General features: G+C 33.0%; 3 protein-coding genes and 2 pseudogenes across 3 annotated transcripts; 3 read left to right on the top strand and 2 right to left on the bottom strand.

Moving 5' to 3' along the window:
• Window positions 1-4,159: 4,159 nt before the first annotated feature.
• On the bottom strand, window positions 4,160-6,023 carry LOC142534609 (NEP1-interacting protein 1-like; annotated as a pseudogene).
• Window positions 6,024-9,727: 3,704 nt separating this feature from the next.
• LOC142534605 (la-related protein 1C-like) lies at window positions 9,728-12,383 on the top strand. Its single transcript, XM_075641466.1, has 6 exons — window positions 9,728-10,117; window positions 10,306-10,870; window positions 10,947-11,094; window positions 11,192-11,282; window positions 11,954-12,025; window positions 12,315-12,383. The coding sequence occupies exons 1-6, from the start codon at window positions 9,728-9,730 to the stop codon at window positions 12,381-12,383; spliced, it is 1,335 nt and encodes a 444-aa protein (XP_075497581.1).
• Window positions 12,384-17,289: 4,906 nt separating this feature from the next.
• LOC142534608 (NEP1-interacting protein 1-like) lies at window positions 17,290-18,905 on the bottom strand (annotated as a pseudogene).
• A 179-nt stretch (window positions 18,906-19,084) lies between these two features.
• On the top strand, window positions 19,085-19,533 carry LOC142534606 (F-box protein At4g35930-like). The gene is made up of 2 exons (XM_075641467.1): window positions 19,085-19,209; window positions 19,272-19,533. Exons 1-2 carry the CDS (start codon window positions 19,085-19,087, stop codon window positions 19,531-19,533), a joined length of 387 nt encoding a protein of 128 aa, XP_075497582.1.
• Window positions 19,534-22,869: 3,336 nt separating this feature from the next.
• Window positions 22,870-24,385, top strand: LOC142534607 (la-related protein 1C-like; the record flags this gene model as incomplete). The annotated part of the gene is made up of 4 exons (XM_075641469.1): window positions 22,870-23,259; window positions 23,448-24,006; window positions 24,083-24,230; window positions 24,328-24,385. Coding segments are annotated over exons 1-4 (1,155 nt in total), but the record flags the coding sequence as incomplete, so codon positions are not given.
• Between the last annotated feature and the right edge of the window lie 38 nt (window positions 24,386-24,423).

Raw genomic sequence — 24,423 nt, forward strand, 5'->3', positions numbered from 1 at the left:
TTCAAATTAATTTTATGTATTATATGTTTTTTATTTTTTACTCAAATTGAAACTAATCGAAGATAGCCTAAATTGGGGCAATCATGGTATTTTTCGATTTCTAGATAATTTCAATGTTAAGTGTTGTACAATTATCCAGGAAATGGAATCATGCTGGCTGCGGATCAACTTTTGAAAACTAGATAGATATCGAGCCATAATTAAACAAGAATAAAATGTTATAAATATTTGAATATATTTATACAGATGGATTTATTTATATATTTCGAGCATGTTTTAGTTTGATATTTTTGAGTATAAGAATAATGTGGGAGCATGTTTGAGTTTGTATTTCGGAGAATATATCACCCAAATAACATATCTCTTGCTAATATACTATCCTCCAAAAATTATTTACTAGTATTTATCCATTATATACTATCCTCCAAAAAAAGATTAACTTAAGAGCAAAATCTGTTAATATCCCTTTTCAGCTTTCTCATCGACTTGTGCTATATATCTATATATCCTTCGGGTATTTTGTAGACATTTCATCCCACAACATGCACTTTAGATAGAGCATCGGTGCTTTCTAACTTATCTAGGCGATTTTTTTCTTACTCTTGCAGGGAGGAAAGGTGAGGAGGAAGGGTAACTGGAGAAAATGGATAATTCCAACCATCATGTTTCCTACAGAATCAAGTCCTCATTCTCTCAATTTCTAGTCTGCATATAAATGATGAAAAGAAAACACGTAGTTTCTAGCGATACTATTATCATAAGTGGGGACTTTGAACACACAACAACTCTATATTTTAGGCTGCTTTTCAGAGTTTGTGGTGGTCTCTAACTCATCTAGGCGATTTTTTTTCTTACTCTTGCAGGTAGAATAGGTGAGTAGGAAGGGTTACTGGAGAAAATGGATAATGCCAACTATCCTGTATTCTACAGGATCAAGTCCTCAATCTCTCAATATTTCTAATCTGCATATACATGATAAAAAGACTAACACAATTTCTAGCTATATTTTAGCCACCGTCGGAAGATATTGGTTTACTTCCACTTATTTCTTATAGTCGTTGGTAATTTAGTTGGATTCGTGATTGTCCAGAGTCTATTGCCTCTCTTTTTTTTTATTTTTCCCCAGAAACATCTCTTTTTTTTATTTTTTTTTTAGTTTTTTATATTTTCTGTTTGGTTTTTGTGATTTATTTTTACTAATTGCATCTTTATCACTGCAAAATTATAGATATTTTCAATAAATATATTTGAAAATCTATAAAGTAAGACTAAAGAAAATATTTCATCTAACCCACATAGCATTAATGTGTGGCCACGAGCATTAAATAATATATTTTTTGTTAATATAAATTGTTACGGTGAAAATAGTTTGAATCATACTCAAAATTAGTTTACTACGTACGTTTTGGTTTTGAGCCGAGTATGATATTTTTGAAATTATATATATAATGGATCAACACTAGTAAATCTAATTTTTGGAGGATAGTATATTAGCAAGAGTAAATGATTTATTTGGTGATATATACTCCGAAATATCAAACTAAAACAAGCTCCAACATTATTCAAGCTCAATATCAAACTAAAACATGCTCGAAATATATAAATAAATCCATCTGTACAAATATATTTCAAAATATTTTATAACATTTATTCTTGTTTAATTACGTGCTCGATATCTATCTAGTTTTCAAAAGTTGATCCGCAGCCAACATGATTCCCATTTCCTTGGAATAATTGTACAACACTTAACATTGAATTTTCTTGAAATCGAAAAATACCATGAATTGCTCCCATTTAGGCTATATTCGACTAGTCGTTTAACAGAAGCTTTCGAGCGTGAACAGTGAGGTGCACTGGGCAAGTGCGTGCGTGCGTGCGTGCATTGCAAGGCTAAGCGTGCTTGTCTTCGGACGATAACCCCTCGAACGAGGGCTTGCAACTTCACCAGACTTTTCTGAATGCCTTTCTAGCCTGTATAAATATATGCAAACATGCATTATGTTATCATAAGTAATATATGGTTTAGGGCATGTTTGTCCAATAAGTCTGACCAAAATAGATTTTGATTATCTGTTTATTAAAAGTAGGAATTACTAAAATAATTTGTCATTGTCCGTATTTGGAATCATTTTTCGCCTGAGTGCTGCCATCTTTTCAAACATATGGATAATATTCAATACTATGTTATGAGATACAAAGGAAGACAAGTTATTACATTAAGAACAAATTTTGACTCATAAAATAATCAAATTTCAATTCAAGCCAACTTACAAGATCATTTTCGTCTTTTCTAACAAAATTCTCTCTATATATATATGTGTGCGCGTGAATAAGTAAGACAACCATATCTTCTCTTGACAAGAAATCTGTACCCATAGTCTCTTCATACAAGATGTTGCTTATTTCATTGCTGAATCTTCCTTTTGTTGTTGTTGTGCACAATCACAATACTAGAATCGCTTTCGTGATCGGATGATGATCGTTGGAAAAGTTTTTTCACGACGATTCGAGATAGAGGTTTTTTCCGTTTCCTGTAATGAAACCCATTTTGGCTGTCGGCTTTGAGATTTAAGAATTGTTAAATGTTGGGACTATTCAAGAGTAGAGAGGGGAATGAGTTGAGTGGGTAGCATGTTCTTCTATCATCGTGCATGGATGAATTGTTTGGGTCTTTTGTCGTGTATCTCTCGCGAAATACCTATATTGCCCTTGCTAAACACGTTTGTTTTGGATTTCACGGTGGTTCTTAGTTCATATTTCAGGTATGGAACTGAAATTTGAATCAAGAAAGATTTTAAAGTTTGAAATCGGTCATTTTTTTTGTAGGGAAAAAATAAACTTTTCGATCTATTAACTTGTTACATTTTGAGTTTTGATCGACTAAATATTTAAAATTTTACTTTAGTATAACTTCAAATAAATTGCTAACAATACCGAATTTTTTTGTAAAGATTGAATTATTATTATTATTTTTTTTGAAAAGATTGAATTAGTTTTGGTCTTATCAATGACATGTATTTTGGACCTTCATACAGAAGTAATTGCGTAACTATGCAATATTTTGTGAAAAGTAAAAATAATTTCAACGTCTCGATACCATAAAGATTTGAAGTTGTTTTAAGAACAAATATGCATTTGGACATATATTTTAAAATCGTTTTTATAATTAAAAAGTAGTATGTTTCGATTTTTATCGTTACCTTTATTTCTAAAAATATAAAAAAAAAACTCTCAATTGTTCTTTGTAGAACACCTTTTTAAAAATATTTCACAAAAATTTATCCAAACACATGCTTTTATTTTTTATTTGTAAAATACTAAAAATATTTGCTCAGCCGAGCCTTAATTTGTTTTGGTTCAGAAAATGTAGTTGAGATAATTTTCTCCTAATTTTTATTTTCGATTCCTTGAAAAAAAAAAAAAGAAAAAGAACCGCTAATAAGATGAATATACTTTTTTTAAAGAAATTATTGCAAAAAATGATAATGCATTCTTTTTCAAATCCAAAAAGTAAACAGTATAAAGTTGACTGTCCTACTTACGCAGTATTCTATCGATCATGTATGTATGGATTGGGAGGAGGACTCTCCATTCTCATTGATATATCATAAAAAAGTACTTTCATTTATCTCTTTAGCTTAGGAAAGTTCTTTAAAAAAAGTTTCTCACGGACTTGTAGCCAATTTAGAATTCTCAAATTTTTCATATGATTGAATTGAAATGGTAGTTTGATTGCTCACTTTCTTGTTAGCCATTGGACTGTGAGAGATTTTTTTCATTACATGGTAAACAGGTGATTTCGATTGTCATAAAAGATAATCTGAAATCCGATGTTATAAATTAAAATACTTACACTTAATAGATTTTTTTTTTAAAAAAAAAAGAAAAAGAGTTACACCAGATGAGCGTTAAAATTAAAATGGTTAGAAAGTGCAAAGCATGGTTGTGAATGAAGTGAAAATCAAGCAAGAAAAATTGAACTTTATTGATAAATAAACTATGGAACAATATTTATAAATGAATAAGAATGAAATATATTATGCGCCTGTACTAATTTGCATAATTTACGATGATTTATAGGAATAGTCAAATTATCCACGTCATACAAGATGGATACGATACAATGCCATGTAACAACACAACTAGTGATGTTAAAGAAAATACTAATAGCAAACAAACATTGTGTGTACGTAGGATCTGTGAGGGAATACAAACCACACCTCAAAATTTTCTTTACAAAATCGTGATCAAGCGCAGAGACCGAACACGAAAGATGTTGCTCAGAAACTACATACATAGAGCTGCACCTAGCCAATCTAAAACTACGGATTTATTGAACAAATAGAGAGGCCGTATACGAGTAAGAGGATATCATCAAGCTGGTGTTTCTCGCCGTACAAAAAGAGCATCAAAATACTCTTCTACACAACGGGCAAGAACCGTGTCTCACCGCCAAGAGTCGATGCAAGGTAGATGAAACAAGTGGTGACAATGAGGTAAACTTCGCACGGTCTCCCCTAGCTGAAAGTCCTGCGTATATTTAAAAGCATGGGACAGATTCTTCTAAATCAGTTCAACTTGTCGATAAAAGAAGTCTATATACAAAGAGCTCAAACTTTGGCCAACACTTGAATAATTACAATGGCCTCTTCTGAAATTAGGTGGATATAAATGAATACCCACAACGAGAGATGTAGGATGTGTCGTATGCGTAATTGCTTTGTCATAGAAATTACGCAAATTTCATAAATGTCACTATATAGGCCAAAAGTCAAGGTGCACTGATGTAGTTTATCTAACAAGAGACAGATAAAAAGGGAAAGAAATTAGAACAGTACCTGAAGGCAAACAGAACAAGAGACTCCCTCTCCGGAAGTATCAACAATGTCGTCTCTTGCAACCCTTATCTTTGGGAACTTTTCAACTGTGTCTACTAACAAACCATTTGCCCCGCCAGTGTCAAAAATGTCGGGAACGTCTTCAAATGTTGTTTCTACAGCTCCCATCTGATTAACGAAGAAAATTTCGTAAGTCAAAAAAGTAAAAATACTGTCATCCCTATTTCAAAGAAAAGCAATCGAGCAGCATAATACCTGACTTTGCACGGCACTTAGCATAGCTGGACCAATACGCTCGCGGACAAGTCTGCCACTTAGAAGGCTCACTATCACATCAATCTGTACAGTCAGATTAGCTCCAAACTCAATCAGATTACTAAACATGCTATAAATCTCGAAGATTGAATGCCAGAATTATCACGTCTGCAATTGAATAGTATTGACTCAAGATTATTAATCCATTCAATAGATAAGACTTACCAAATACAGGAGACACTGTATCCCAGATTCATCGGACTGCCACAAAAGAAGTGATGATTCAAAGACTTCGATGGAGTAAACAGCACCGGATATGGCACCAACCGAAGCCCCTCTAACAAATCCACTTTCTGTCTCTTGGCCAATAAGCGCTCCAGTCATTGCTCCCAATATGGTACCAACTGCATAGCAGGGACAGCTCCTTCATTAGCATAAAGAATAATTCGAGAGAAAGTACTACTAAAGATCAACATCCCTCTAAAATTCGGTAGTCGCTGCGTGAGACGTTTCTGAAAAAAATAATCATAAGGTGATTGAAAAATCACCTTTAATCAACTCCAAAAACCTATACAGCACAAAATTCACATCCAAAATCCTACACCACACAATCACAAAGAAAATGAAAACTGCATCCTTGGGGTTCTCAGTATGAATGATGGTTTTCTTCACATTCTCTGTCACCCAAGGTCCAAACATAGCCTAAAATTATAATTTCTTTAAATGTTCTAAATCCCCAAATATGCTGAAAACCCCCAATTTGCGGGACATAGCAAAAACCTAAACCCTAAAACAATAAAAACCACGGGAGAACAAATCAATGTTAAGGAAAAAACACATTATAATTATGGGGTGGGTGAAACCACCAAACCCCTTGAATCGTGATAACCCACCTGCATTAGAAGCGTACGATCAAACCAAAATCAAGAAATTGAATCTACAACCACTCAAACCAAATGGTTCCAATATGTGTTTGTACTTAAGAAGTCTACTACAAACAAAAAATGTTGAAACATATTGGAACCATTTGCAGCAAGGGAGGTGGAAAAGGAGTGTGGATTGGCAGTCCTCACTCACCCAAGGCACCTAAGCATGGCCCTCGTCCCCCTTCTCGTCTAAAATGCACTGAGATGCGCCAAATTGCAGCTGTTCTCTTCCAAGAATCCCCATTTTCTTCAAAATGTTTGGTGCCATCCTTTTTGCCGAAACCTGTCTGCAAATCCTTGGCTTCTAATAGAGCCCTATTCTACGAGGATGAACTGTGCCAAGCGGTTGCGCAAAACAATCTTCGTTGATTTTTGCTGTTTTCTGGTATTATTTTTGTTCCATATATGTGTATAGCTAGAACATTGGCATGATTGCTTTTGGTATAGTTTCTGGAGATTTGGAGTAGGCCCGCCTGGTGAAATTTTTCTAGTCAGTTTAGGTGCTTGTGAATTTTGGGGCCTAAAGATTCTGTTGTCATAGGAAATCCGCCGAATCAATAAGTGGTTGAACTTCTAGAACTTAAATATCATCTTGACCGTCGGTTGAATTACTGTTTGAACAGTCTAAAACACCCTGTGGATCACCAACTACTGCACCAACGTCGAACTGGTTCCAGGATACATCAAATCCTGCATCAACGTCCAATCTTAGTGGATTTGGAGAAAGAGGTTTTCAAACAAAAAAACTTCTTCGGAAGTCATCTAACAAAGATATTGCCAATCGATTCTGAATTCTCCCAACCGATTATAATGTGCTAGTGCATTAGTAGGGACAATAGATCTAACACAGTAGTCGATTTCAACTGGTTAATAAGACAAGACGAATCTTTAAAATATTTATTTCATTTCATGTTTTCTTATTCTATTAGGGTGTGTTTGGTACAAGTGATGAGATAAATAAATGATTAATTATGCTATAGATAATCAAACATTATGTGATACTATTAAGATTGTTTGGTTCAACATTTTGAATATGTGATTAGCTTTTAAATATTGAGTGAGTCTCATGTGAGACCGTCCCACGGATCATAATCCGTGAGACGGGTCAACTCTACCCATATTCACAATAAAAAGTAATACTCTTAGCATAAAAAGTAATACTTTTTCATGGGTAACCCAAATAAGAGATCCGTCTCACAAATACGACCCGTGAGACCGTCTCACACAAGTTTTTGCGTATTAATAAATTTAATATTATACCCTGTTAAGTTTACTTATTTGTTGTGCTCAAAGCAATACATAATATTAGATAATAATAATAATAATGTTAATAATACGATATTAATAATCTCTGAATTAATATGTGTAAATATCATAAAATTAAATATAATAAAAATAAAAATATTATTGATAAGCATAACCAACATTAAAATTTAGTTTTTATTATTTTATTAAAATATACAAATAAATTATTTTTTTCAAAATAAAAATATATCTTTATATTTTTTAAAGTTTAAATCAAATTAAATAATAATGATATATTAAATATCAGGATCGACATCTAACGTACAACATTCTAAAATAAATTTTTTATTCAAGGCAAAAACTTGTGTGAGACGGTCTCATGGGTCGTATTTTGTGAGACGGATCTCTATTTGGGTCATCCATGAAAAAGTATTACTTTTTATGCTAAGAGTATTACTTTTATTGTGAATATGAGTAGGGTTGACCCGTCTCACAGATTAAGATCCGTGAGACGGTCTCACATAAGACTCACTCTTTATTCAATAAATAATTAACACTCTAAGAAATAAGAGGAGAAAAATGTAATTTATTAAGTTTTGATAGTGTATCTCACTTGATTTGTTAGATTAATAATCAAATAGTTATCTAAAAAATTGGATCTTAAATCGGATCAAAATGATTATTAAAACATCTTAAAATTTTAACCAAATATTGGATAAGTGTTTGACTATTAATCTATCATTGTTTAATCCACTCAACCAAACACACCCTTAGAATATACTTTGAACCTTTCCTATTTTAAATTGATTTTCCATAAACAAAGAACATTTTCATTTACCTAAGAATACAGAGAGAGGGATTCATTTCCTTGTACTAAAATTGTGCTATGATAACGGTACGGTTTATATTTGTTTTAAGAGGCACTTTAGGTTTTGTATTTCATGATTCCGGGACAAATATACAATATTTAATAAAAATATTACCACCGCTAAATTTTTAAATGGATGAGCTTATTGAGGACTTCCGAAAACATGTCTTTGATATTTCTTCTTATATAGAAAATTGAATACTTAAATGAGTTTAAAATGACATAAAATGCACTCTTATAAAAAATCGGTTTTGCCATTTTCATAAAATAAGAGCAAATACGAAGTATTTGTTAGTTGATATAAGAGTTCGTTATGTTGTGGCGTTTACATGTGCATGAGATGTGATAGAATAATATTAGATACAATCATCAACAGGAACACAAAAAAAAGTGATATTTAGAACAAAATGCTACGTGTGTACCATGAATAATCTTATACGACAAAAATCAACTCTTGAACATGTTGAAATCACCTCTATATTCTAGATAGCAGTGCATAGATGAATCAGACCATAATAATAATTCTTAGGGTTGAACCAGTGACAAATACTTGTAGAGCCAATTTTTTCTAATAATTTTTTGGGCTTGAATCAATTAGTACATAAATTATTTAGAACAATTATTACATGTCAATTGACAAAAAAAATCTATTTAGTTTAACGTAGATTTCTATCATGATTTTTATTTAATTAAAAGAATATTTTTGTCAATTGATTTAGAATGATTAAAGCAAATTATAATCTCTATATTATCTAAGAACAGAAGTAACACTCATGTTCTTATTCTCACCATATTTTCAAATTTTGAACATCCAATCCTTATCTATATTTTTGAAAGTATAGTTATGTTATACATTAATTATTATTTATTTAAAGTATGGTATTAAAGATAAATCGGCTATTTTTTTAGGAAAAAATTAATATGACAATAGTAAATATTTATTCTTATTTAGATTATTTATTTTTTTAGTAATTTTAGAGTAAGTTTTTTGTTTTTCTTATCTAATCTTGTATTTGAGTTTTATTTAATTCTATCAAAATTTTCTAGCAAAAAGTTAATGTGAAACAATTTGAAATACAAAGATAAGATCTTCTTAATGATAATTTGGAGATAATTATATCATCACCATATGTCAAAATTTTAAAAGTAAAACTTGATATAACACCTTATAAATCATTAAAGATTTTTCGATTTTTAAAAACATAGGCTTTGTTTTTATAAATAAAAGATATCGGATTTTAAATATCGATTATTTTACTTCTTTGTTTTTTTTTTCGAGATATAAAATATTATTTGTTCCGATATATAAATAAATAAAATTAACCTTTATCTTTTTATCTTGATACTAAATACGTATATCCTAATTAAATCCGAGCTGTAATTATATTTGTCGTAGGAAACTAATTCCCCGCTTCATTGCTCTTATATATGCGGGGAGACTAGAACACTGCACTTTTATTTGCTTCCGAACAAGAAAACGGGCGGAGATAGGCGATTTCGATTTCGAGTGGGAATTTTTGGGTTTTCTTTAATCGATTCGATTGTGTTGGTGGGTTTGATGTTCAGTTGCCTGACCTATTTTTTTGTTTTCTGCAATGGCTACTGCTTCTGACTCCTCCGCCTCTGTTCAATCTGTAAATTCTGTTATTGATCGCCATTCACGGCTCGCGTCGCCTTGTTCATGTTCGAGTATCTCTGATCAGAAGCACGTTTTGCCTTCTGAAATTTTCCTAAACCAATTAATCGCACCACCTGCTAGTTTCTTGGCCGAGGATGGTCAGGCTGAGGGAAGTGAGAATGTTGGTGTAACCAAGAAGTGTGTTTGGAACAATCCTGCTAATGGTGTTGCTCCGCAGGTTGGTGCTTTGATGGGGACAGCATCTTGGCCTGATTTCTCCAAATCAGCTCGTGCTTCCACGAAGGCTTCTTCGAGTTCGACTGATTCTCTTGAAGAACTCTCTCACGAACCAATCATTCTGTCACAGGTTTATTATTTCTGTCATTGTTGTTCTCTATATTTTGGCCCTTTTAATCTACCTGTTCAATTTATCTGATGTTCTTAGTTGCTTGGGTTTTATTATATATGCTTCTAGTGCTATTATGAACTCGATGATCAAGTTTTCGTACAAGTTAGACTGCTTTCCTTACGAAATTTTCTTTTTGTGAATAATAGGGGACGTCAGTTGACTCTTGGTCTTCACAGGAAGTAGCAACAAATTCAGCTTCGAACCATGAATCTCCTATCCGCCAGTGTTCTCCGGAGCTAGGTGGTGACAGGACAAGTCACAGAAACATAACAGCCAACGGCAGCTTTTCTCAAGCACCAAATTCACACAGTTCTGTGGTTGAAGCGTCTCCTTTTAAGCCAGTGAAGTCCAGCATCTCTTCGGGGGTATCTCCTAGGGACAACACACGTTGGGATGTTGGACAGAGAGGAGGATCTCACAGTGGGCATGAGCCACACCATCCGCGTGGTCCTTTTAGAAGGAACAACAGTGGACCGCAACTTCAAGGGAATGGTTCTTCTAATCATGGCCATGGTAGCAAACGATACCAGGAACGTTGGATTGATGATTGGAGCTATAACCATCAATCTTTTGGCAGCAGAGTAAACCTTGCACCCCAGCAGAGTGTCGCCTCTCGGCCCTTCATACGTGGTCCAGTTTCAAGTGCTCCTTTTATTCCTCCACCTCCCCCTGTGGGTGCGCGGCCCTATGGTCCCCCAGTGTTCTACAATGGTGAGGTTTGCTGCTTTGAGATACTTGCTTCTGTAGATTATCTTGCGTGCTAATTATATTTTGTTTCAATTTGCAGATGCTTCATCTTTTACGTATTTTGCTCTTGGACCCCACCCAGGTTCACCCGGGCACATGCCTATGTTTCCATATGCACCAATGTCGTCTCCCATACCTGATCCTCACTTGCCTTCCAAAATTGTGAAACAGATAGATTATTATTTTTGGTATGTTATTTTGTTATGCATACTAAATGATTCATCCGCTCATTGCTGTCTATTTGCGCATGGTATCAACGCTTGGATTTTCACATGTATCTTGCAGTGATGATAATTTGGTGAAGGACACATATTTGCGCCAGAAAATGGATGTGGATGGATGGGTTCCCATAAACTTAATAGCAAGCTTTAAGAAAGTAAGTCGGTCAAATTAATGAAAAATTTCCTGCTTATGCTTATTTCTTTATCCATTTTATCTAAACTTAAACTTGCGATTCTTTTTGATTGTTGGTACATAGAAGAGAAATTTTGAGGCTCTAGATCAGAAAGTTGAAAATATCAAAAGCTTGATTCTTTAATTGGAATTTAGTGAGCAATAGGTTAAGAATTTTGAAATGTTTCGGTTTTGTTAGATTATTCTTGGATGAAATAAAATGACAATTGATATCTAACTGTAATACGCTTGAGTTTATCAGAAGATTTATATTGATATGGAAATGGTAAATTTGTATGACCAAGAATGCACATTAGAATCATGGTACACTCTTTTTAGTTGGTTTCATTAGGTAACAATGATACTATTTTGAGAATGAAGTAGCTTGGACGGGTTAGTTATTCATGTAAGTTGTCTTTGGAGTGGAATTTGGAGATGCCTGATCGGATCAAAAGCATCTCTGGCTGAAAATCTTGCCTGCCATGATTTGAAACACCAAATCGACTGTTAGTGCTGCCATTTAACCTCTTATCATAGTCACAGAGGCAGCTGGATATTTTATGGCTGATCATATCAAACTTTTTAAATGATTTGCCACCTATTACGATGAGACTTAACTATGAATACTAATATTATACATTCTCAATTTTTCAGATTAGGGAGCTGACAGACAATGTCCAACTTATATTGGATGCTTTGCGAGCTTCGAATGTGGTGGAAATACAGGTGAAATGTATCGCATATTTGATCCTCGCAATACCACTTTTCTTATAGTAAATCTTTTACTAGTAGTGTAGTCCAAAATTTTACTGAAAAAACAAGTGAATATGCGATTAACTTATGAGCAAAATCTGTAATATCCCCTTTTCAGCTTTCTCATGCGACTTGTTCTATATATCTATAGACTTGTTATCCTTTGGGTATTTTGTAGACATTTCATCCCACGACATGCACTTTAGATAGAGTATTGGTGGTTTCTAACTCATCTAGGCGATTTTTTTTCTTACTCTTGCAGGGAGAAAAGGTGAGGAGGAAGGGTAATTGGAGAAAATGGATAATGCCAACCTTCTTGTATTCTACATGATCAAGTCCTCAATTTCTTTAATGAGCAATATAGGTTAAGAAGTAAAATCATTGAACGAGGAAACAACTGGTTCTTTAGTGGTTTTTTTAAAATACAATTGTGCATTTTACGATGTCCTTTTACCAAGTACTCTAATATTTTGCCAAAAATTAATTTCCCGTCAAAATGTTATTTCTAAAAAAGAAAAGATATATCATTAATATTGAAATATATGTACTACAATAAATGATAATTTCAATTATTGTTTGTATTGATTATATCAATTCATTTAGTTCAAATTTGAATTTAATTCATTTTATATTAATTAAAATATAATTTATATTATATATTTTTATTATTTTTTATTCAAATTGAAACTAAACTTTATTGAAAATATAAACTAAATTAAAATTTTTTACATTGATTATATCAATCAATTTAATTTGTGATATGATTTGTGTTACTATGATATATTTAATTTTTATTACAAACTGTATAAATAAATTTTAAACACAAATGATTGCAATGTTATATATATATATATCACTCATCCATTCGATGTGTAATTTTTCTATATTTCATCACATCCAATAGATGAGTGACACCTCATCGGTGCTCACAAAAGTGTGTACGGTAGGTGTGCAGATATCAAAATTAATTATATGTGTGTGTACTGTAATAAATGACACTTTAATTATTGTTTGCATTGATTATATCAATTCATTTAATTCAATTTTGAATTTATTTAATTTTTGTATTAATTCAAATGTAATTTATGTATTATATGTTTTTTATTTTTTTCTCAAATTGAAACTAATCGAAGATAGCCTAAATTGGGGCAATCCATGGTATTTTTCGATTTCTAGATAATTCAATGTTAAGTGTTGTACAATTATGCCAAGGAAATGGGAATCATGCTGGCTGCGGATCAACTTTTGAAAACTAGATAGATATCGAGCACATAATTAAACAAGAATAAAATGTTATAAAATTTTTGAAATATATTTATACAGATGGATTTATTATATATTTCGAGCATGTTTTAGTTTGATATTTTTGAGTATAAGAATAATGTGGGAGCATGTTTTAGTTTGATATTTCGGAGAATATATCACCCAAATAAATCATATACTCTTGCTAATATACTATCCTCCAAAAATTAGATTTACTAGTATTTATCCATTATATACTATCCTCCAAAAATTAGATTAACTTATGAGCAAAATCTGTTAATATCCCCTTTTCAGCTTTCTCATCCGACTTGTTCTATATATCTATATATCCTTTGGGTATTTTGTAGACATTTCATCCCACAACATGCACTTTAGATAGAGCATCGGTGCTTTCTAACTTATCTAGGCGATTTTTTTCTTACTCTTGCAGGGAGGAAAGGTGAGGAGGAAGGGTAACTGGAGAAAATGGATAATTCCAACCATCATGTTTCCTACAGATCAAGTCCTCATTCTCTCAATATTTCTAGTCTGCATATAATGATGAAAAGACAAACACGTAGTTTCTAGCGATACTATTATCATAGGTGGGGACTTTGAACACCAACAACTCTATATTTTAGGCTGCTTTTCAGAGTTTGTGGTGGTCTCTAACTCATCTAGGCGATTTTTTTTCTTACTCTTGCAGGTAGAATAGGTGAGTAGGAAGGGTTACTGGAGAAAATGGATAATGCCAACTATCCTGTATTCTACAGGATCAAGTCCTCAATCTCTCAATATTTCTAATCTGCATATACATGATAAAAAGACTAACACAATTTCTAGCTATATTTTAGCCACCGTCGGAAGATATTGGTTTACTTCCACTTATTTCTTATAGTCGTTGGTAATTTAGTTGGATTCGTGATTGTCCAGAGTCTATTGCCTCTCTTTTTTTTATTTTTTTTCCCCAGAAACATCTTATATTATATTGAAATATTGGATATGAATATTTTCTGTTTGGTTTTTATGTGATTTATTTTTACTAATTGCATCTTTATCACTGCAAAATTATAGATATTTTCAATAAAATATATTTGAAAATCTATAAAGTACTAAAGAAAATATTTCATCTAACCCACATAGCGATTAATGTGTGGCCACGAGCATTAAATAAATATTTTTTTTATAATATAAATTGTTACGGTGAAAATAGTTTGAATCATACTCAAAATTAGTTTACTACGTACGTTTTGGTTTTGAGCCGAGTATGATATTTTTGAAATTATATATATAATGGATCAACACTAGTAAATCTAATTTTTGGAGGATAGTATAGCAAGAGTAAATGATTTATTTGGTGATATATACTCCGAAATATCAAACTAAAACAAGCTCCAACATTATTCAAGCTCAATATCAAACTAAAACATGCTCGAAATATATAAATAAATCCATCTGTACAAATATATTTCAAAATATTTTATAACATTTATTCTTGTTTAATTACGTGCTCGATATCTATCTAGTTTTCAAAAGTTGATCCGCAGCCAGCATGATTCCCATTTCCTTGGAATAATTGTACAACACTTAACATTGAATTTTCTAAATCGAAAAATACCATGAATTGCTCCCATTTAGGCTATATTCGACTAGTCGTTTAACAGAAGCTTTCGAGCGTGAACAGTGAGGTGCACTGGGCAAGTGCGTGCGTGCGTGCATGCATTGCAAGGCTAAGCGTGCTTGTCTTCGGACGATAACCCCTCGAACGAGGGCTTGCAACTTCACCAGACTTTTCTGAATGCCTTTCTAGCCTGTATAAATATATGCAAACATGCATTATGTTATCATAAGTAATATATGGTTTAGGGCATGTTTGTCCAATAAGTCTGACCAAAATAGATTTTGATTATCTGTTTATTAAAAGTAGGAATTACTAAAATAATTTGTCATTGTCCGTATTTGGAATCATTTTTTCGCCTGAGTGCTGCCATGTTTTCAAACGTATGGATAATATTCAATACTATGTTATGAGATACAAAGGAAGACAAGTTATTACATTAAGAACAAATTTTGACTCATAAAATAATCAAATTTCAATTCAAGCCAACTTACAAGATCATTTTCGTCTTTTCTAACAAAATTCTCTCTATATATATATGTGTGCGCGCGAATAAGTAAGACAACCATATCTTCTCTTGACAAGAAATCTGTACCCATAGTCTCTTCATACAAGATGTTGCTTATTTCATTGCTGAATCTTCCTTTTGTTGTTGTTGTGCACAATCACAATACTAGAATCGCTTTCGTGATCGGATGATGATCGTTGGAAAAGTTTTTTCACGACGATTCGAGATAGAGGTTTTTTCCGTTTCCTGTAATGAAACCCATTTTGGCTGTCGGCTTTGAGATTTAAGAATTGTTAAATGTTGGGACTATTCAAGAGTAGAGAGGGGAATGAGTTGAGTGGGTAGCATGTTCTTCTATCATCGTGCATGGATGAATTGTTTGGGTCTTTTGTCGTGTATCTCTCGCGAAATACCTATATTGCCCTTGCTAAACACGTTTGTTTTGGATTTCACGGTGGTTCTTAGTTCATATTTCAGGTATGGAACTGAAATTTGAATCAAGAAAGATTTTAAAGTTTGAAATCGGTCATTTTTTTTGTAGGGAAAAAATAAACTTTTCGATCTATTAACTTGTTACATTTTGAGTTTTGATCGACTAAATATTTAAAATTTTACTTTAGTATAACTTCAAATAAATTGCTAACAATACCGAATTTTTTTTGTAAAGATTGAATTATTATTATTATTTTTTTTGAAAAGATTGAATTAGTTTTGGTCTTATCAATGACATGTATTTTGGACCTTCATACAGAAGTAATTGCGTAACTATGCAATATTTTGTGAAAAGTAAAAATAATTTCAACGTCTCGATACCATAAAGATTTGAAGTTGTTTTAAGAACAAATATGCATTTGGACATATATTTAAAATCGTTTTATAATTAAAAAGTAGTATGTTTCGATTTTTATCGTTACCTTTATTTCTAAAAATATAAAAAAAAAACTCTCAATTGTTCTTTGTAGAACACCTTTTTAAAAATATTTCACAAAAAATTTATCCAAACACATGCTTTTATTTTTTATTTGTAAAATACTAAAAATATTTGCTCAGCCGAGCCTTAATTTGTTTTGGTTCAGAAAATGTAGTTGAGATAATTTTCTCCTAATTTTTATTTTCGATTCCTTGAAAAAAAAAAAAAAAAAGAACCGCTAATAATGAATATACTTTTTTTAAAGAAATTATTGCAAAATGAATGATAATGCATTCTTTTTCAAATCCAAAAAGTAAACAGTATAAAGTTGACTGTCCTACTTACGCAGTATTCTATCGATCATGTATGTATGGATTGGGAGGAGGACTCTCCATTCTCATTGATATATCATAAAAAAGTACTTTCATTTTATCTCTTTAGCTTAGGAAAGTTCTTTAAAAAAACTAGCTTTCTCACGGACTTGTAGCCAATTTTAGAATTCTCAAATTTTTCATATGATTGAATTGAAATGGTAGTTTGATTGCTCACTTTCTTGTTAGCCATTGGAGTGAGAGATTTTTTTCATTACATGGTAAACAGGTGATTTCGATTGTCATAAAAGATAATCTGAAATCCGATGTTATAAATTAAAATACTTACACTTAATAGATTTTTTTTTTAAAAAAAACAAGAATAAAGAGTTACACCAGATGAGCGTTAAAATTAAAATGGTTAGAAAGTGCAAAGCATGGTTGTGAATGAAGTGAAAATCAAGCAAGAAAAATTGAACTTTATTGATAAATAAACTATGGAACAATATTTATAAATGAATAAGAATGAAAATATATTATGCGCCTGTACTAATTTGCATAATTTACGATGATTTATAGGAATAGTCAAATTATCCACGTCATACAAGATGGATACGATACAATGCCATGTAACAACACAACTAGTGATGATAAAGAAAATACTAATAGCAAACAAACATTGTGTGTACGTAGGATCTGTGAGGGAATACAAACCACACCTCAAAATTTTCTTTACAAAATCGTGATCAAGCGCAGAGACCGAACACGAAAGATGTTGCTCAGAAACTACATACATAGAGCTGCACCTAGCCAATCTAAAACTACGGATTTATTGAACAAATAGAGAGGCCGTATACGAGTAAGAGGATATCATCAAGCTGGTGTTTCTCGCCGTACAAAAAGAGCATCAAAATACTCTTCTACACAACGGGCAAGAACCGTGTCTCACCGCCAAGAGTCGATGCAAGGTAGATGAAACAAGTGGTGACAATGAGGTAAACTTCGCACGGTCTCCCCTAGCTGAAAGTCCTGCGTATATTTAAAAGCATGGGACAGATTCTTCTAAATCAGTTCAACTTGTCGATAAAAGAAGTCTATATACAAAGAGCTCAAACTTTGGCCAACACTTGAATAATTACAATGGCCTCTTCTGAAATTAGGTGGATATAAATGAATACCCACAACGAGTGTAGATGTAGGATGTGTCGTATGCGTAATTGCTTTGTCATAGAAATTACGCAAATTTCATAAATGTCACTATATAGGCCAAAAGTCAAGGTGCACTGATGTAGTTTATCTAACAAGAGACAGATAAAAAGGGAAAGAAATTAGAACAGTACCTGAAGGCAAACAGAACAAGAGACTCCCTCTCCGGAAGTATCAACAATGTCGTCTCTTGCAACCCTTATCTTTGGGAACTTTTCAACTGTGTCTACTAACAAACCATTTGCCCCGCCAGTGTCAAAAATGTCGGGAACGTCTTCAAATGTTGTTTCTACAGCTCCCATCTGATTAACGAAGAAAATTTCGTAAGTCAAAAAAGTAAAAATACTGTCATCCCTATTTCAAAGAAAAGCAATCGAGCAGCATAATACCTGACTTTGCACGGCACTTAGCATAGCTGGACCAATACGCTCGCGGACAAGTCTGCCACTTAGAAGGCTCACTATCACATCAATCTGTACAGTCAGATTATCAGCTCCAAACTCAATCAGATTACTAAACATGCTATAAATCTCGAAGATTGAATGCCAGAATTATCACGTCTGCAATTGAATAGTATTGACTCAAGATTATTAATCCATTCAATAGATAAGACTTACCAAATACAGGAGACACTGTATCCCAGATTCATCGGACTGCCACAAAAGAAGTGATGATTCAAAGACTTCGATGGAGTAAACAGCACCGGATATGGCACCAACCGAAGCCCCTCTAACAAATCCACTTTCTGTCTCTTGGCCAATAAGCGCTCCAGTCATTGCTCCCAATATGGTACCAACTGCATAGCAGGGACAGCTCCTTCATTAGCATAAAGAATAATTCGAGAGAAAGTACTACTAAAGATCAACATCCCTCTAAAATTCGGTAGTCGCTGCGTGAGACGTTTCTGAAAAAAATAATCATAAGGTGATTGAAAAATCACCTTTAATCAACTCCAAAAACCTATACAGCACAAAATTCACATCCAAAATCCTACACCACACAATCACAAAGAAAATGAAAACTGCATCCTTGGGGTTCTCAGTATGAATGATGGTTTTCTTCACATTCTCTGTCACCCAAGGTCCAAACATAGCCTAAAATTAATTTCTTTAAATGTTCTAAATCCCCAAATATGCTGAAAACCCCCAATTTGCGGGACATAGCAAAAACCTAAACCCTAAAACAATAAAAACCACGGGAGAACAAATCAATGTTAAGGAAAAAACACATTATAATTATGGGGTGGGTGAAACCACCAAACCCCTTGAATCGTGATAACCCACCTGCATTAGAAGCGTACGATCAAACCAAAATCAAGAAATTGAATCTACAACCACTCAAACCAAATGGTTCCAATATGTTGTTTGTACTTAAGAAGTCTACTACAAACAAAAAATGTTGAAACATATTGGAACCATTTGCAGCAAGGGAGGTGGAAAAGGAGTGTGGATTGGCAGTCCTCACTCACCCAAGGCACCTAAGCATGGCCCTCGTCCCCCTTCTCGTCTAAAATGCACTGAGATGCGCCAAATTGCAGCTGTTCTCTTCCAAGAATCCCCATTTTCTTCAAAATGTTTGGTGCCATCCTTTTTGCCGAAACCTGTCTGCAAATCCTTGGCTTCTAATAGAGCCCTATTCTACGAGGATGAACTGTGCCAAGCGGTTGCGCAAAACAATCTTCGTTGATTTTTGCTGTTTTCTGGTATTATTTTTGTTCCATATATGTGTATAGCTAGAACATTGGCATGATTGCTTTTGGTATAGTTTCTGGAGATTTGGAGTAGGCCCGCCTGGTGAAATTTTTCTAGTCAGTTTAGGTGCTTGTGAATTTTGGGGCCTAAAGATTCTGTTGTCATAGGAAATCCGCCGAATCAATAAGTGGTTGAACTTCTAGAACTTAAATATCATCTTGACCGTCGGTTGAATTACTGTTTGAACAGTCTAAAACACCCTGTGGATCACCAACTACTGCACCAACGTCGAACTGGTTCCAGGATACATCAAATCCTGCATCAACGTCCAATCTTAGTGGATTTGGAGAAAGAGGTTTTCAAACAAAAAAACTTCTTCGGAAGTCATCTAACAAAGATATTGCCAATCGATTCTGAATTCTCCCAACCGATTATAATGTGCTAGTGCATTAGTAGGGACAATAGATCTAACACAGTAGTCGATTTCAACTGGTTAATAAGACAAGACGAATCTTTAAAATATTTATTTCATTTCATGTTTCTTATTCTATTAGGGTGTGTTTGGTACAAGTGATGAGATAAATAAATGATTAATTATGCTATAGATAATCAAACATTATGTGATACTATTAAGATTGTTTGGTTCAACATTTTGAATATGTGATTAGCTTTTAAATATTGAGTGAGTCTCATGTGAGACCGTCCCACGGATCATAATCCGTGAGACGGGTCAACTCTACCCATATTCACAATAAAAAGTAATACTCTTAGCATAAAAAGTAATACTTTTTCATGGGTAACCCAAATAAGAGATCCGTCTCACAAATACGACCCGTGAGACCGTCTCACACAAGTTTTTGCGTATTAATAAATTTAATATTATACCCTTGTTAAGTTTACTTATTTGTTGTGCTCAAAGCAATACATAATATTAGATAATTAATAATAATGTTAATAATGACGATATTAATAATCTTGAATTAATATGTGTAAATATCATAAAATTAAATATAATAAAAATAAAAATATTATTGATAAGCATAACCAACATTAAAATTTAGTTTTTATTATTTTATTAAAATATATACAAATAAATTATTTTTTTCAAAATAAAAATATATCTTTATATTTTTTAAAGTTTAAATCAAATTAAATAATAATGATATATTAAATATCAGGATCGACATCTAACGTACAACATTCTAAAATAAATTTTTTATTCAAGGCAAAAACTTGTGTGAGACGGTCTCATGGGTCGTATTTTGTGAGACGGATCTCTATTTGGGTCATCCATGAAAAAGTATTATTTTTATGCTAAGAGTATTACTTTTATTGTGAATATGAGTAGGGTTGACCCGTCTCACAGATTAAGATCCGTGAGACGGTCTCACATAAGACTCACTCTTTATTCAATAAATAACTTAACACTCTAAGAAATAAGAGGAGAAAAATGTAATTTATTAAGTTTTGATAGTGTATCTCACTTGATTTGTTAGATTAATATCAAATAGTTATCTAAAAAATTGGATCTTAAATCGGATCAAAATGATTATTAAAACATCTTAAAATTTTAACCAAATATTGGATAAGTGTTTGACTATTAATCTATCATTGTTTAATCCACTCAACCAAACACACCCTTAGAATATACTTTGAACCTTTCCTATTTTAAATTGATTTTCCATAAACAAAGAACATTTTCATTTACCTAAGAATACAGAGAGAGGGATTCATTTCCTTGTACTAAAATTGTGCTATGATAACGGTACGGTTTATATTTTGTTTTAAGAGGCACTTTAGGTTTTGTATTTCATGATTCCGGGACAAATATACATATTTAATAAAAATTTACCACCAAATTTTTAAATGGATGAGCTTATTGAGGACTTCTGAAAACATGTCTTTGATATTTCTTCTTATATAGAAAATTGAACACTTAAATGAGTTTATAATGACATAAAATGCACTCTTATAAAAATCGGTTTTGCCATTTTCATAAAATAAGAGCAAATACGAAGTATTTGTTAGTTGATATAAGAGTTCGTTATGTTGTGGCGTTTACATGTGCATGAGATGTGATAGAATAATATTAGATACAATCATCAACAGGAACACAAAAAAATAAGTGATATTTAGAACAAAATGCTACGTGTGTACCATGAATAATCTTATACGACAAAAATCAACTCTTGAACATGTTGAAATCACCTCTATATTCTAGATAGCAGTGCATAGATGAATCAGACCATAATAATAATTCTTAGGGTTGAACTAGTGACAAATACTTGTAGAGCCAATTTTTTCTAATAATTTTTTGGGCTTGAATCAATTAGTACATAAATTATTTAGAACAATTATTACATGTCAATTGACAAAAAAAATCTATTTAGTTTAACGTAGATTTCTATCATGATTTTTATTTAATTAAAAGAATATTTTTGTCAATTGATTTAGAATGATTAAAGCAAATTATAATCTCTATATTATCTAAGAACAGAAGTAACACTCATGTTCTTATTCTCACCATATTTTCAAATTTTGAACATCCAATCCTTATCTATATTTTTGAAAGTATAGTTATGTTATACATTAATTATTATTTATTTAAAGTATGGTATTAAAGATAAATCGGCTATTTTTTTAGGAAAAAATTAATATGACAATAGTAAATATTTTTTCTTATTTAGATTATTTATTTTTTAGTAATTTTAGAGTAAGTTTTTTGTTTTTCTTATCTAATCTTGTATTTGAGTTTTATTTAATTCTATCAAAATTTTCTAGCAAAAAGTTAATGTGAAACAATTTGAAATACAAAGATAAGATCTTCTTAATGATAATTTGGAGATAAATTATATCATCACCATATGTCAAAATTTTAAAAGTAAAACTTGATATAAATCACCTTATAAATCATTAAAGATTTTTCGATTTTTAAAAACATAGGCTTTGTTTTTATAAATAAAAGATATCGGATTTTAAATATCGATTATTTTACTTCTTTGTTTTTTTTCGAGATATAAAATATTATTTGTTCCGATATATAAATAAATAAAATTAACCTTTATCTTTTTATCTTGATACTAAATACGTATATCCTAATTAAATCCGAGCTGTAATTATATTTGTCGTAGGAAACTAATTCCCCGCTTCATTGCTCTATATATATGCGGGGAGACTAGAACACTGCACTTTTATTTGCTTCCGAACAAGAAAACGGGCGGAGATAGGCGATTTCGATTTCGAGTGGGAATTTTTGGGTTTTCTTTAATCGATTCGATTGTGTTGGTGGGTTTGATGTTCAGTTGCCTGACCTATTTTTTTGTTTTCTGCAATGGCTACTGCTTCTGACTCCTCCGCCTCTGTTCAATCTGTAAATTCTGTTATTGATCGCCATTCACGGCTCGCGTCGCCTTGTTCATGTTCGAGTATCTCTGATCAGAAGCACGTTTTGCCTTCTGAAATTTTCCTAAACCAATTAATCGCACCACCTGCTAGTTTCTTGGCCGAGGATGGTCAGGCTGAGGGAAGTGAGAATGTTGGTGTAACCAAGAAGTGTGTTTGGAACAATCCTGCTAATGGTGTTGCTCCGCAGGTTGGTGCTTTGATGGGGACAGCATCTTGGCCTGATTTCTCCAAATCAGCTCGTGCTTCCACGAAGGCTTCTTCGAGTTCGACTGATTCTCTTGAAGAACTCTCTCACGAACCAATCATTCTGTCACAGGTTTATTATTTCTGTCATTGTTGTTCTCTATATTTTGGCCCTTTTAATCTACCTGTTCAATTTATCTGATGTTCTTAGTTGCTTGGGTTTTATTATATATGCTTCTAGTGCTATTATGAACTCGATGATCAAGTTTTCGTACAAGTTAGACTGCTTTCCTTACGAAATTTTCTTTTTGTGAATAATAGGGGACGTCAGTTGACTCTTGGTCTTCACAGGAAGTAGCAACAAATTCAGCTTCGAACCATGAATCTCCTATCCGCCAGTGTTCTCTAGGTGGTGACAGGACAAGTCACAGAAACATAACAGCCAACGGCAGCTTTTCTCAAGCACCAAATTCACACAGTTCTGTGGTTGAAGCGTCTCCTTTTAAGCCAGTGAAGTCCAGCATCTCTTCGGGGGTATCTCCTAGGGACAACACACGTTGGGATGTTGGACAGAGAGGAGGATCTCACAGTGGGCATGAGCCACACCATCCGCGTGGTCCTTTTAGAAGGAACAACAGTGGACCGCAACTTCAAGGGAATGGTTCTTCTAATCATGGCCATGGTAGCAAACGATACCAGGAACGTTGGATTGATGATTGGAGCTATAACCATCAATCTTTTGGCAGCAGAGTAAACCTTGCACCCCAGCAGAGTGTCGCCTCTCGGCCCTTCATACGTGGTCCAGTTTCAAGTGCTCCTTTTATTCCTCCACCTCCCCCTGTGGGTGCGCGGCCCTATGGTCCCCCAGTGTTCTACAATGGTGAGGTTTGCTGCTTTGAGATACTTGCTTCTGTAGATTATCTTGCGTGCTAATTATATTTTGTTTCAATTTGCAGATGCTTCATCTTTTACGTATTTTGCTCTTGGACCCCACCCAGGTTCACCCGGGCACATGCCTATGTTTCCATATGCACCAATGTCGTCTCCCATACCTGATCCTCACTTGCCTTCCAAAATTGTGAAACAGATAGATTATTATTTTTGGTATGTTATTTTGTTATGCATACTAAATGATTCATCCGCTCATTGCTGTCTATTTGCGCATGGTATCAACGCTTGGATTTTCACATGTATCTTGCAGTGATGATAATTTGGTGAAGGACACATATTTGCGCCAGAAAATGGATGTGGATGGATGGGTTCCCATAAACTTAATAGCAAGCTTTAAGAAAGTAAG

Source organism: Primulina tabacum, unplaced genomic scaffold (assembly GCF_025594145.1).
Source record: "Primulina tabacum isolate GXHZ01 unplaced genomic scaffold, ASM2559414v2 Contig618, whole genome shotgun sequence".
NCBI classification, from domain to species: domain Eukaryota; kingdom Viridiplantae; phylum Streptophyta; class Magnoliopsida; order Lamiales; family Gesneriaceae; genus Primulina; species Primulina tabacum.

Bases quoted from the DNA above. Each gene is read 5' to 3' on its own strand.
- LOC142534605 (XM_075641466.1), top strand. From the start codon at position 9,728: ATGGCTACTGCTTCTGACTCCTCCGCCTCTGTTCAATCTGTAAATTCT. The intron at 10,118-10,305 runs GTTTATTATTTC...TGTGAATAATAG, and splicing joins AACCAATCATTCTGTCACAG to GGGACGTCAGTTGACTCTTG. The intron at 11,095-11,191 runs GTATGTTATTTT...TGTATCTTGCAG, and splicing joins CAGATAGATTATTATTTTTG to TGATGATAATTTGGTGAAGG.
- LOC142534606 (XM_075641467.1), top strand. From the start codon at position 19,085: ATGGGGTGGGTGAAACCACCAAACCCCTTGAATCGTGATAACCCACCT. The intron at 19,210-19,271 runs GTTTGTACTTAA...AACCATTTGCAG, and splicing joins CCAAATGGTTCCAATATGTT to CAAGGGAGGTGGAAAAGGAG.